At 40.7% G+C, this 13,767-nt stretch overlaps 1 protein-coding gene across 4 annotated transcripts in view; it reads right to left on the bottom strand.

Annotated features, from left to right (window-relative positions):
* The window catches only part of Cfap251 (cilia and flagella associated protein 251), a 74,100-nt gene extending 61,113 nt beyond the window's left edge, over window positions 1–12,987 (bottom strand). For 2 of the 4 annotated variants that reach the window (XM_047561498.1, XM_047561502.1), the window contains exons 1-3: window positions 12,863–12,987; window positions 10,626–11,440; window positions 9,543–9,938 (exon numbers count right to left, since the gene is read on the bottom strand). In XM_047561498.1, the coding sequence (XP_047417454.1) occupies window positions 9,543–9,938; window positions 10,626–11,420 (1,191 nt within the window). In that variant the 5' untranslated portion in view covers window positions 11,421–11,440; window positions 12,863–12,987. Of the gene's footprint in view, window positions 1–9,542; window positions 9,939–10,625; window positions 11,441–12,657; window positions 12,733–12,849 lie in introns of those variants that run through there. The other 2 variants (XM_047561500.1, XM_047561501.1) reach the window with 2 other exon arrangements.
* Between the last annotated feature and the right edge of the window lie 780 nt (window positions 12,988–13,767).

Raw genomic sequence — 13,767 nt, 5'->3', positions numbered from 1 at the left:
ATAGGGGGAAATCTGCAATACCCCAGATCTGCACTGCTAGAGGGGAAGATACGTGAACAACATGAAAAAACAAGAGAAGAAAATGATCCAAACAAATCTAGATTCTATATTAACAGAATCCAATGACAATATGGTAGAAGAAATGTCAGAAAAGGACTTCAGATTATACATGATTAAGATGATTTGTGAAGCAAAGGATGAGATAAGAGAGCAAATGCAGGCAATGAATGATAATACCAATAAGCTGACAGAGCATCTGCAGGAAGCAAAAGATCATTTCAACAAAGAGATAGAGATTTGCAAAAAAAAAACCAAACAGAAATCCTTGAAATGAAGGGAACAATAAACCAAATAAAAAACTCAATGGAAAGCATCACCAAAAGACTAGACCACTTGGAAGACAGAACCTCAGACAATGAAGACAAAATATTTAATCTTGAAAATAAAGTTGCCCAAACAGAGGAGATGGTAATAAATCATGAACAGAATCTCCAAGAACTATGGGACATCATGAAAAGACCAAATTTAAGAATTATTGGGATTGAGGAAGGCACAGAGATACAAACCAAAGAAATGAACAACCTATTCAATGAAATAATATCAGAAAATTTCCCAAACATGAAGAATGAAATAGAAAATCAAATACAAGAGGTTTACAGAACACCAAATGCACAGAATCACAACAGATCCACACCAAGGCACATTATAATGAAAATGCCTAACATTCAAAATAAAGATAGGATTTTGAAGGCCGCGAGAAAAAAGTATCAGATTACATACAGGGGGAGACCAATATGGATAGCAGCCGACTTCTCAACCCAGACTCTAAAAGCTAGAAGGGCCTGGAACAACATATTTCAAGCTCTGAAAGAACATGGTTGCCAACCAAGAATCCTAAACCCAGCAAAACTAACCTTCAGATTTGAAGATGAAATAAAATCCTTCCATGATAAACAAAAGTTAAAAGAATGTACAAATAGAAAGCCTGCACTACAGAATGTTCTCAACAAAATATTCCATGAGGAGGAATGAAAAACAACAATGTAGATCAGCAAAGGGAGGAACTACCTTAGAGAAAAACCACTCAAAGGAGAAACCAAGCCAACTTAAAAACCAAAAATAAGCCCAAATGACTGGGAATACAAATCATATCTCAATAATAACCCTGAACATTAATGGCCTAAACTCATCAATCAAAATACATAGACTGGCAGAGTGGATTAAAAAGAAAGACCCAACAATATGCTGCCTGCAAGAGACTCATCTCATAGAAAAAGACATCCACAGACTAAAGGTGAAAGGATGGGGAAAAACCTACCACGCACATGGACTCAGTAAAAAAGCGGGGGTTTCCATCCTTATATCAGATAAAGTGGACTTCAAGCCAAGGTTAGTCAGAAGGGATAAAGAAGAACATTTCATACTGCTTAAGGGAACCATAAATCAGGAAGATATAATGATAGTAATTTATGCCCCAAACAATGGTACATCCCTATACATCAAACAAATCGTTCTCAATTTCAGGAATCAAACAGACCACAACACAATAATTCTGGGTGACTTTAAGCTGTCACCACTAGATAGATCTTCCAAACAAAAACCAACCAAAGAAACCATAGAACTCAATAACACAATCAATAGCTTAGACTTAATAGACATATATAGAATATTCCATCCATCAATGAGTGGATTCACTTTCTTCTCAGCAGCACATGGAAACTTCTCGAATATAGACCATATGTTATACCACAAAGCAGCCCTTAGGAAATGCAAAAAAAAATAGAGATACTGCCTTGTGTTCTATCAGATCATAATGGACTGAGAGTAGAAATCAATGACAAAACAAAGAACAGAAATTACTCCAACACCTGGAGACTAAATAATACGCTATTGAATGAAACATGGATAACAGAAAACATCAGGGAGGAGATTAAAAATTCTTAGAGGTCAATGAGAACGACAATACAACATATCAAAATCTCTGGGACACTATGAAAGCAGTACTAAGAGGAAAATTCATTGCATGGAGCGCATTCTAGAAAAGAATGAAAAGTGAACAACTAAATGACCTAACATTATAGCTCAAAGCCCTAGAAAAAGAAGAACAGAATAAAGAAAAAGTAGTAGAAGACAGGAAGTAATTAAAATCAGAGCTGAAATCAATGAAATTGAAACAAAAGAAATAATTCAAAAAATTGACAAAACAAAAAGTTGGTTCTTCGAAAAGTAAACAAAATAGACAAACCCTTAGCCACACTAACAAAGAGAAGGAGAGAGAAAACTCAAATTACTAAAATTCGTGATGAAAAAGGAAATATCACGACAGACACCACTGAGATACATAACATAATGAGAAGTTACTTTGAAAATTTGTATTCCAACAAAATAGAAACTACCGAAGACATTGACAAATTTCTTGAGACATATGCTCCTCCCAAACTGAACCAGGAGGACATACACAATTTAAACAATCAATATCAAGCAATGAAATAGAAGCCATAGAAACTTACCATCCAAGAAAAGTCCAGGACCAGACGGATTTTCAACTGAGTTCTACAAGACCTTCAAAGAAGAACTCATTCCAATACTTCTCAAAGTATTCCAGGAAATAGAAAAGGAGGGTACTCTACCAAACTCATTCTATGAAGCTAATATCACTCTCATATCCAAACCAGGAAAAGACGCATCAAGGAAAGAAAATTTTAGACCAATATCCTTGATGAATATAGATGCAAAGATCCTTAACAAAATATTGGCAAACCATATCCAAAACATACTAAGAAAATCGTGCACCACGATCAAGTGGGATTCATCCCTGGAATGCAAGGATGGTTTAATATCCATAAATCAATAAACATAATCCATCATGTCAATAGACTTAAGGACAAGAATCATATGGTTATTTCCATTGACAGAGAAAAAGCATTCGACAAAATACAACACCCCTTCATGCTCAAAACACTAGAAAAAATAGGTATAGTAGGAACATACCTGAATATTGTAAAGGCTATTTATGCTAAGCCCATGGCCAACATCATTCTTAATGGAGAAAAACTGAAACCATTCCCTTTAAAAACGGGAATAAGACAGAGATGTCTTCTTTCACCACTTCTATTCAACATTGTCCTCGAAACTCTAGCCAGAGCAATTAGGCAGACTAAAGAAATTAAAAGGATACAAATAGGAAAAGAGGAACTTAAGCTGTCACTATTTGCTGATGACATGATTCTATATTTAGAGGATCCAAAAAACTCCTCCAGAAAACTTCTAGACCTCATCAATGAATTCAGCAAAATAGCAGGCTATAAAGTCAATGCATAAATCTAAAGCATTTTTATACGCAAGCGACGAAACAGCTGAAAGGGAAATGAGGAAAACAACTCCATTTGCAATAGCCTCAAAAAAAAAAAAAAAAAAAAACTTGGGAATCAATCTAACCAAAGAGGTAAAAGATCTCTACAATGAAAACTATAAAACATTGAAGAAAGAAATTGAGGAAGACCTTAGAAGGTGGAAAGATCTCCCATGTTCTTGGATAGGCAGAATTAATATTGTCAAAATGATCATACTACCAAAAGTCCTATACAGATTCAATGCAATTCCAATTAAAATCCCAATGATGTACCTTACAGAAATAGAGCAAGCAATCATGAAATTCATCTGGAAGAATAAGAAACCCAGAATAGCTAACGCAATCCTTAGCAGGAAGAATGAAACAGGGGGTATCGCAATACCAGAACTTCAACTATACCTCAAAGCAATAGTAACAAAAACGGCATGGTATTGGCACCAAAATAGACAGGTAGATCAATGGTACAGAATAGAGGACACCGACACAAACCCAAATAAATACAATTTTCTCATACTAGACAAAGGGGCCAAAAATATGCAATGGAGAAAAGATAGTCTCTTCAACAAATGGTGCTGGGAAAACTGGAAATCCATATGCAACATAATGAAACTAAACCCCTATCTCTCACCCTGCACAAAAATCAACTCACAATGGATCAAGGACCTTGAAATCAAACCAGAGACCCTGCAGCTTATAGAAGAAAAAGTAGGTCCAAATCTTCAACTTGTTGGCTTAGGATCAGACTTCCTTAACAGGATTCCCATAGCACAAGAAATAAAAGCAAGAATCAATAACTGGGACAGATTCAAACTAAAAAGCTTTCTTTCAGCAAAGGAAACTATCAGCAATGCGATGAGAGAGCCTACAGAGTGGGAGAATATCTTTGTCACTCATACTTCAGATAGAGCACTAATTTCCAGAATATATAAAGAACTCAAAAAACTCTACACGAAGAGTACAAATAACACAATCAACAAATGGGCTAAGGATATGAACAGACACTTCACAGAAGAAGATCTACAAGCAATCAACAAACATATGAAAAAATGTTCACCATCTTTCATAATAAGAGAAATGCAAATCAAAACTACAGTAAGATTCCATCTCACCCCAATTAGAATGGCGATTATTAAGAATACAAGCAACAATAGGTGTTGGCGAGGATGTGGGGAAAAAGGTACACTCATACATTGCTGGTGGGGCTGCAAATTAGTGCAGCCACTCTGGAAAGCAGTGTGGAGATTCCTTAGAAAACTTGGAATGGACCCACCATTTGACCCAGCTATCCCACTCCTCAGCCTATACCCAAAGGACTTAAAATCAACATACTACAGAGATACAGCCACATCAATGTTCATAGCTGCTCAATTCATAATAGCCAGATTGTGGAACCAACCCAGATTCCTTCAATTGATGAATGGATAAAGAAACTGTGATGTGTATATATATATATATATATATATACAATGGAATATTACTCAGTCATAAAGAATGATAAAATTATGGCATTTGCAGGCAAATGGATGAAATTGGAGAATATCATGCTAAGTGAGATAAGCCAATCTCAAAAAACCAAAGGACGAATGATCTCGCTGATAAGCGGATGATGACACATAATGGGGGGTGGGGGGGCAAGAATGGAGGAAGGAAGGACTATATAGAGGGAAAAGAGGGGTGGGAGGGTTGGGGGGAAGGAAAAAATAACAGAATGAATCAAACATCATTACCCTATGTAAATGTATGATTACGCAAATGGTATACTGTTACTCCATGTACAAACAGAAACAACATGTATCCCATTTGCTTACAATAAAAATAAACTAAAAAAAAGAATACTGTACCCAGCAAAGCCATCTTCAGAACTGAAGGAGAGAGAGACTTTCACAGACAAATAATACCTGAGGGAGTTCATCGGTACCAGGCCTGTCTTACAAAAAATGCTAATGGGAGTTCTTCAAGCTGAAAGAAAGAAACACTAATAAGTAGCACAAAATTTCTGAAAGTAGCCGAATGTTGTCTCTGCTATGCGGATGTGAATTCACAATAAGGGGAGGTGGCTAGGGAAGAATAGAGTTACTTTAGATTAAGTAGAGGGGAGTGAAGGGAAGGGAAGAGGCATGGCGTTAGGAAGGATAGTATAGCGAAATAGACATTATTACCTCATGTACATGTATGACTGCATGACCAATGTCATCCTACAATATGTACAATCAGAAAAATGAGAGATTATACTCTATGTATGATCTATCAAAATGTATAAATGCATTCTACTGTCATGTACGACTAAATAGAACAAATTAAATATTTTTAAAAAAGATTTCCCCCCAAAAAAACTCATTGGTAAAATTAAGTACACAGTCAAATATACAAAACTCTAAAGTTGTAATCGTAGTATATAAATTACTTATATCTTTAGTATGAAGATTAAAAGACAAAACTACTTTAAAATTACAATAATTTTTAAAGAATCTGTAATATAAAAAGATGTAAATTGTGACCATTCAAAATGTGGGGAGTGGAGTAAAAGTGTAGAGGTTTTTTTTGTATATGGGATCGAAGTTCATACCAATTTAAAATAACCCATTATAAATGTTTTTGTAAGCCTCACAGTGAACACAAAGTCTATAAAAACCTGTAGTAGGTACACAAAAATTTAAAAAATGAATAATGAGGAATCATAACATGCCGATAGAGAAAATAGCCTAACTGAAAAAAGATAATAAGAGAGAAAGAAAGGAACACATGATCTACAAAATAGCTAGAAAACTATGAATAGAACAGCAGTAATAGCTGGCCTTTAGATAGGGAAAGTACACTCAATTTCAGGTGGACCCAATGTAATCACAGGGGTCATTAAAAGTGCAAGAGAGAATTGAAAGAGGTAACCAGAGAGATGGCAGCACGAGACAGATGCTGCCCGGTGCGGCTGGCTTACAAGATGGAGAAAGAAGACGATCAGCCAAAACAAAGTGGGTAGCCTCTAAAAGCTGGAAAGGTAAGGAAACAGCCTCCACACAGCCTCCAGAATGGAAACAAGCCTGCCAACACTTTGTTTTTAGCACAGTGAAACCCATTTCAGACTTCTAATTTTCAGAAATGTAGCTTGTTTTGGTTTTGTCGCTGAGTTTTTGGTAATTTTTTATGGCAGCAATAGAAAATTAAAATATAGACCTAAACTATAAAACTCTTAGAAGAAAATGAAGTAATTCTTTGTGACTATAGATTAGGCAATGTTTTTTTTAAAAAATATGGCACTAAAACCAGAAGCAATAAAAACATAGATAAATAAAAACTTTGATGCCACAAAGATACTACCCAGGAATGCAATGACAAGGAAAAAATATTTGCTAATTGCATATATGATAAGGGACTAGTATTCAGAATACAAAAAAAAAAAATTCTTCCCACTCAACAATAAAAAGAAAAAAATCAAATATACTACAATGAAGGATGTACATCCACAAGAAATTGATTTCTTTTAAAAATTATGGATAAATAGCAGAAAAATCAACAGGGAGCTGGAGGTGGTGAGAGCTAAGAAGGGGAAGGAGAGGTACTGGGGCCTGAATTAGATCAAGATATATTCCATGCTTGTATAACTATGTCAAAATGGATTCTACTGTCATGTATAACTAAAAAGAACCAAAAAAATAAAAAGACAATCAACTAGGAAAAAAAAAAAAATTAACCAAGGGGCTGGGGCTCAGTGGTAGAGCGCTTGCCCAGTATGGGTGAGGCACTGGGTTGGATCCTCTGCACCACATAAAAAGACATAAAAAATAAATAAAATTTATTGTAAATAAAATAAAAGTTAAAATTCTTTTAAAAGAATTAACCAGGGACAATTAATCCAACATGGAAGAGTGTTGAAAGTGATGTTTGGATGATGAGATGCTAAAAATCAGTGAATTATATTGGACTATAGAAACAAAATCTGGACATTTCCTTAAAAAACTAAGTGGATATACTATATATTTCTTCCCAAGACAGACACAGCAGGTAATATGGCCAATTTTGCTCTCCTACATTCTTCGTTCTCCATCCTGTCCTGTTTACGTAAGTTTGTTCCCTATAATTTATATTTCTATTTAGATCTTTTGTTGTATGGGTGTGAGTGGTAGAGTTATGGAATCGTAATGGTCTAAAGCTGCAACTTCTAGGAACAGAATTATTTAATATTTGGTTCTTAAAAGTTGATTCATGCAAATGAAATTGTTTTTTTGAGAAGTTGCTAATCCTAAAAGGATCATCGCCTTCATCCTGAAAATTTATTTTTCCATTTTACAAATTAGTTATAAAAAAGCACACATTTCTAGATGGACTCCTGTCCTCAGCTACAGCAGCTCTTCCAAGGTCATCTGAACTGCCTCTACCCACCTAAGCAGAGTGTTAATCCCCACACGCTGCATTGGCTCTAACATTTGGGGCAAATGACCAGGAGGGAGTCTCCTCTTATATCGGCCTTTTCCTAAAACATGCTGATATGAAAAATAAAACTTTACTGTCAAAACTGAACTTCACTGTGTGTGATATTCTTGAGATCCTGCTCCTAAGAACATGATTCCTTTGTTTCCTGGCTGCGTGGAATCTGTGTATGCCAGCAGCACTGTGACTTTCTCAGGGGACCCCAAAGGAAAAGGAGGTGGCCACGGGTACAAGGGAGGAGGAGGAGCACATTCCTCATGGCAACTTTTGTGAGCGGGAAGAAGGAATTAGAAGAAGGGAGAAGTGAGCAGTTACAATGAAAAAGAGAAAGGGAGCCACAGGCACCAATATCAGAAACCTCCCAAGACATCCTGAGTTTCCCACATCTTCAGAAATGCAGAATATCTCAGTGTTTAAAAAAAAAATTAAACCCAATGTGAGCTGTGGGTGTGTGCCCCATGAGCAGACACACAGTATGTTTGTGTTCCCAAGGGGACGGGTCAGGAAAGACAGTACCCCAGACGGAGCGGGTGGCGGGGAGTGTGTGGGAAGAGGGCTCTTCCTTCAAACACATCTGTGTTGTCTGCGTTACTTTAAACAAAACTGATTAGTCTAAACAAAAAGAAAAATTATAAAGGAGAAAGAAAAGAAAAGGTACTTCCAAAAACCTAAAGAAATTTGCAAAGGTCCAGAAAAGTTTTGTTCCTGCAGTGAGACCTCAGCCAACAGGAACCGGAACAGGGGAGTGGCTGGGCTGGAGGCCAGCAGCCGGCTGGACATGGACTGCTCACGCTCCCTGCCATCCTACCTGAGCTCTGGGGAGCTGGAGAAATAAGACTGAAGTCTTTGGGGGGCCCCACAGCCCCATTAATCTAAATCTCAGGCTGATCAGAGACAGCCTACAGAGACCTCTGCTCAAGTAAGGTCAGACCTCTAGAAAGGTCTGCCATCTCCCTAGCACTGTCCTCGTCCCTCTGCATCATCCAGGGTAGACACCTGTGGGGCTTCACTGTGTTAGGTACTTTATGTGCCACCGGTTGCTCCCAAACCTTCCAGAGGCATAAGAGCACAGGAACAAAGGAAAAAGGACAAATCCTAGGAAATGATTTTCTGAAAGTGGCAGATGGAAGAAGAAGGGGGGAAAAAAAACCCCTCCTCTTCCTTCTCTGAGTAAATGATAATATTTTTATGCCTCCCAGATGGTGCCTCCCTGGAAAATCAGCAGCAGCAAAGGCAGATTCCTTGGGACAGGCTGGTGCTTTGCAAAGCAGCCTCCACTTTCGTCACACCTGTCACTTTTCTCGCCAGGGTGTGGGGAGCCCAGAAGGGCATCAACCCAGTAGAGGGAGGAGAGGTGAGGCAAGAGGGGAAGGGAAGGAACTGGAGGGAGCCGGGAGGTTACAATGTGGGAGGTGGAGAGGAGAGGAAAGAGGGGAGGCAGAAGAGGGTGGGAAAGGAGAGTGAAAGGAAGAGAGGGGACGGGAAGGAGGAGATGAGGAAGACAAGGGGAGAGAGGGAGGAAGAGATTTTGAGTCTCACTCAAAACAGCGCCCTATGCAACAAACTATGCCTGGAATTTCCTGCCCGTTGAGCAGCAGTATTGAACCCAGATGTAGCGTTCAAGTTCCTGTTCATCACACATGTCCAACCAGAGCTCTTAGCTCAGGAAGTATCTTTCTGGTGGGGCATTCTCCAGACACACGCACAGCGCTCCCGTGTTCCCATACCCCACAAGCACTGGGGAATTAAGGTGCATCATGCTTACCAAGGGGTAGACGGAGGAGCTCTCATCCTTTTGAAACAAGGAGTCCTCTGTGCTGGTGGACACCAGCGACTCCTTGGAGACTCCTTCTTTGAACTGGAATTCTTTTTCTTTTTTGTCACTAAGGCCATATGACACTCTCTTTACATGTGTCCTTCCATCCCGTTCTGCTTCTGTGGCTACCTGTTTTGGTGTCAAGTCTCCTTTTTCTTCTACTGTGTCTTGGGAAGCCTCTCCAGGTTCCTCCTCAAGCTCTTCTGGGAACTGCCAATCCGGCTGATTAATCTCAGTACCAATTTGCTCCAAATCCAGAAATGCATACCGTGAGCTGAGTTTTTTAAAAAGCTCATTTGTTTCAGAATTGTCTGATTGTAATGAAGACTTATCTCCCTGGGTTTCCTTTAATAAGAAATAAAAGAAGATTGTGATTCTAAACACAGTACCTACTGCCACATTCTACCACTTATTGTCCCTTTCTATTCTTGATCAGCCAGTCTTGGTGTTAGCTTTACCTTAGAATTATGAAATGTTTTTAAAGGGAGACTGGCACATTTTGTACTTCAGAAATGAATCATGGGTGAGTCTGGCTTTATTCTTGGCCTACTACCAGGCCAACAACAGTAAAATTATTCAAGTGTCCCTAGTGGTCTCCAAAAGACTGCTAGTCACAGAGTTATTTATTTGGGGTCAGGGTTGAGTTCTCCCCTTGCTAGGAACAGGCTGGGGAAACTTACACCACTACTGCACTGACTCTGTTCTAAGACAAGTCCACTTCTGCTAACCACTAATGCCCTTTAAAAGTCAACTAGGGCACACCTCCTCCAGGGAACCTGTCCTGACCTTCCTCGGAACTGGGTTAAATTGACTTTTTTTTTTTTCTTTTTAATCTCCTGTGCATCTCTCAGTCCCTGCACCTCCATGTTGCTTTATAATGTTCAATTACTGGTCTGCCTCCCAACACACCCTAGAGCTCCTTAATTGAATGGATTGTGTCTTATTTGGTTTTGTATCCCCAGTCTGCCATAAACTGAACATTCGATTAATGATTCTGAATCAGTGGAGGAATGGATTACAATTACTACTTACCAGGATAGTTCCTGAAATAGACGACCGAGAACTAGAAAGATCTTTCTCCGAAGTGATTATGGACATGTCTTGGGGCAGCACTATGACTTCCTTCTGGACTCTTGCAGCCTCTTCTTCAGTTTTTCCAAACTTGTCCTCAGTTTCTTTTATGACAGGCTCTTCCTCTTCCACCTCCTCCTCTTCCTCTTCCTCATCCTGGTCTTCCCCCTCTTCTTCCTCTTCCTCCCCTTTATCGCCCTTCTCCTCTTTGGTTTCTTTTCTCTGTTCCTTCTCCTTATCCCTTTCCTCCTCCTCCTTTTCTTCCTCTTCCTCCTCCTCTACCTCTTCCATTTCTTCCTCTTCCTCCTCCTCTAACTGTTCCCCTTCCTCCTCCTCCTCCTCCTCCTCCTCTAGCTCTTCCCCTTCCTCCTCTTCTAGCTCTTCCCCTTCCTCCTCTTCTAGCTCTTCCCCTTCCTCCTCTTCTAGCTCTTCTCCTTCCTCCTCCTCCTCTAGCTCTTCCCCTTCCTCTTCCTCCTCTAGCTCTTCTCCTTCCTCCTCCTCCTCTAGCTCTTCCCCTTCCTCTTCCTCCTCTAGCTCTTCTCCTTCCTCCTCCTCCTCCTCTATCTCTTCCACTTCCTTCTCCTCCTCTTCCTCCTCTTCCTCCTCCTGAGATTCTCTCTGTACTAAGGTGTCATCTTTTAATTTTTGCTGCATATTTTCTACTTCTTTATAATTTGAATTGTATTCTTCTTCTTCCACTTCTGTTTCTCCACTTTCTTCTGTTTCTTCCAAGACATTTTCTTCTGCGTCTGACATTCTTCTCTGTAGAGTTTCCTCTAGAGAGATTTTGATCATAATAATCAGTGAGCCCCATTTTGATTCCTGGGTGCACTAACTTATTGATGAAATGGGTAATACCAGCTCTGGATCCTTTCTACAGGAATAAGAGGAATGTTCTATTTTTTGTGGTACTGGGGATGGAAGCCAGGGTGCTCTACTACTGAGCTATATCCCTAGCCCTTTGGTTTTGAGTGAGGGGAGTGGGTGGGTACCAGGGATCTAACCCAGGGTGCTTAACCACTGAACCACTGAACCCAGCCCTCTTTTTTTTTACATTTTAAATTTATAGACAGGGTCTTGCTAAGTTGCTGAGGGCCTTGCTAGTTTGCTGAGGTTGGTTTTGAACTCATGATCCTACTGCCTCAGTTCCTCAAGCTGCTGGGATTATAGGCGTGGGCCAAAATGCCCAGATCCCTAGCCCATATTTTTAAAAATTGAGACAGGGTTCCACTGAGTTGTCCAGGTTGGCCTGGAATTGCAGTCCTCCTGTTTCATACTCCCAAGTAGCTGGGATTGCAGGTGCATGCCACCATGCCCAGCAAGAATGTCATATTCTTGGGAAAGCCTGGACTGAATCTTTTTTTTTAACTTTTATTTATTTTTCATTAATTTGGTGACAGTGATAATTAAATTTTTTTTTCATACCTGTATATAGGGTAATAATGTCTGTCTCAATCTACCATCCTTCCCATCCACAACCGCCCCACCCCACCCTTCCCTCTGTACAATTCAAAATTCCTTCATTCTTCCCTACCCACCGCCCACTATGGATCAGCATTCGCTTATCAGAGGCCTTTGGTTTTGGGAGATTGGCTTATTTCACTTAGCACGATATTCTCCAGTTCCATTCATTTACCTGCAAATGCCTAGCCTGAATCTTAACACTATTGATCCCTTGGCCTCTCATCTTTCTAGGAAGAAGCTTAGAGACTTCTAACTCATTTAAAATATATTCATATTCTCACAGGCAGCAAAATGCATAACCCAAGCATTAGCAACAACTCCAAGGACAGGAATAAGAATACAAGCAGTGTAGCTTAGTGGTTAGAGCATGGGTTTTGCAGACAAAGCCTTGCATTGAATCCCATTTCTACGTCTCACTCACCCCATGACCTTAGGCAAGTCACTTTACCCCTTGGGGTCTAAATTTGCTTACAGGCCAAATCAAAATGATGGCACAAAATTCTGGGGTCGTGAAGATTCGATAACATACCAAGTGCTCATCCCAGTTCCCGCACACAGCGCAGGGCAAAAATGGTCACGGTTATTATGGGGATAAAAGCCCCTGCGGAGCGACCCAGACTGCCGAGCATCTCGGCCCGCCTGGGGAAGGTGGCAGGCGAGTGGGCCCATGGAGTGGAGCCCAGCGCCGCAGCCTCCTGCACCCCCGGCCACCCGGACTCACAGCGCGCGCCCACCTGGCTCCTCAAAAAACCGGGGTCCTCCTGCCGCCTGGGGCCCTCAGCGGGTTTTTGAACTTTCAGCGGCCACCAGGCACCTTCTTTACCAGCTCCCTAGTTACGGTTGCCACCCAAGCTCCATCCCCATGGCAACGACCGCCGCCTGCCGGGGCGTCTGACCGTAAAGCAAGGGGTCAGGACCATGGTCACGTGCTCAGAAAGTCGCTGAGAGCCGGGCCGCGCGCCCCCTGCCGGCCGCTGAGGTAGTGGCTCTAACTCTCGCTCTTTGACCCTCCAGGCACTCTCCCTGGATCTTCCCATGGTGTCATCCCCTGAGACACTGCCACGACCAACACTGGCAAGTCTGACTTTCCGAAGGCTTGACATGATTACGTGAGGTGCTTTGAACTATGTGATAAAACTCTTGCCAAAAGCAAACTGAACTTCCTGGTCTCATATTCATAGCACAGATCTATCCCGCCTGACTGCTGGCTGGGGCACTGCATGCACACAGAATTTTGACTGGCTGGGATTGAATATTATGCAGGTTGCACGATCTTCTTGTTTTTATCATAAAGAAATTCTGCAAAACAAGTATGGTTAAACCAATCAGGGTCATTCCCTGTCAAACTGACTCCCAGCCAGAATCTCAGGAGAGTGCAACAGGTGGCCATTCTGGGCTTTCCAAGCAGGGGGTCGGGCGGGAAACCGGTGAAGGTACCGACACAGAAGGCTCTCTGCTGCTATCATTTTAGGAGATGAATGGTTCTCCCCACTCCCACTACCATGCCCCACTGCCGCCAGGTTGATTCATATGCATAAAGCTCAAAGGAAAAAAGGGGATAAGAAGGGTACACTGGGTGATGCAAGCTGTGTTTAGTATAGTCTGGGACTTAAAAAAGATTGGAAAGTACTTGGGGTTG

This window comes from Sciurus carolinensis, chromosome 8 (genome assembly GCF_902686445.1).
Source record: "Sciurus carolinensis chromosome 8, mSciCar1.2, whole genome shotgun sequence".
Classification (NCBI taxonomy): Eukaryota; Metazoa; Chordata; class Mammalia; order Rodentia; family Sciuridae; genus Sciurus; species Sciurus carolinensis.
The sequence above is the reverse complement of the archived record's forward strand: the minus strand, read 5'-3'. Positions and strand labels throughout refer to the sequence as shown.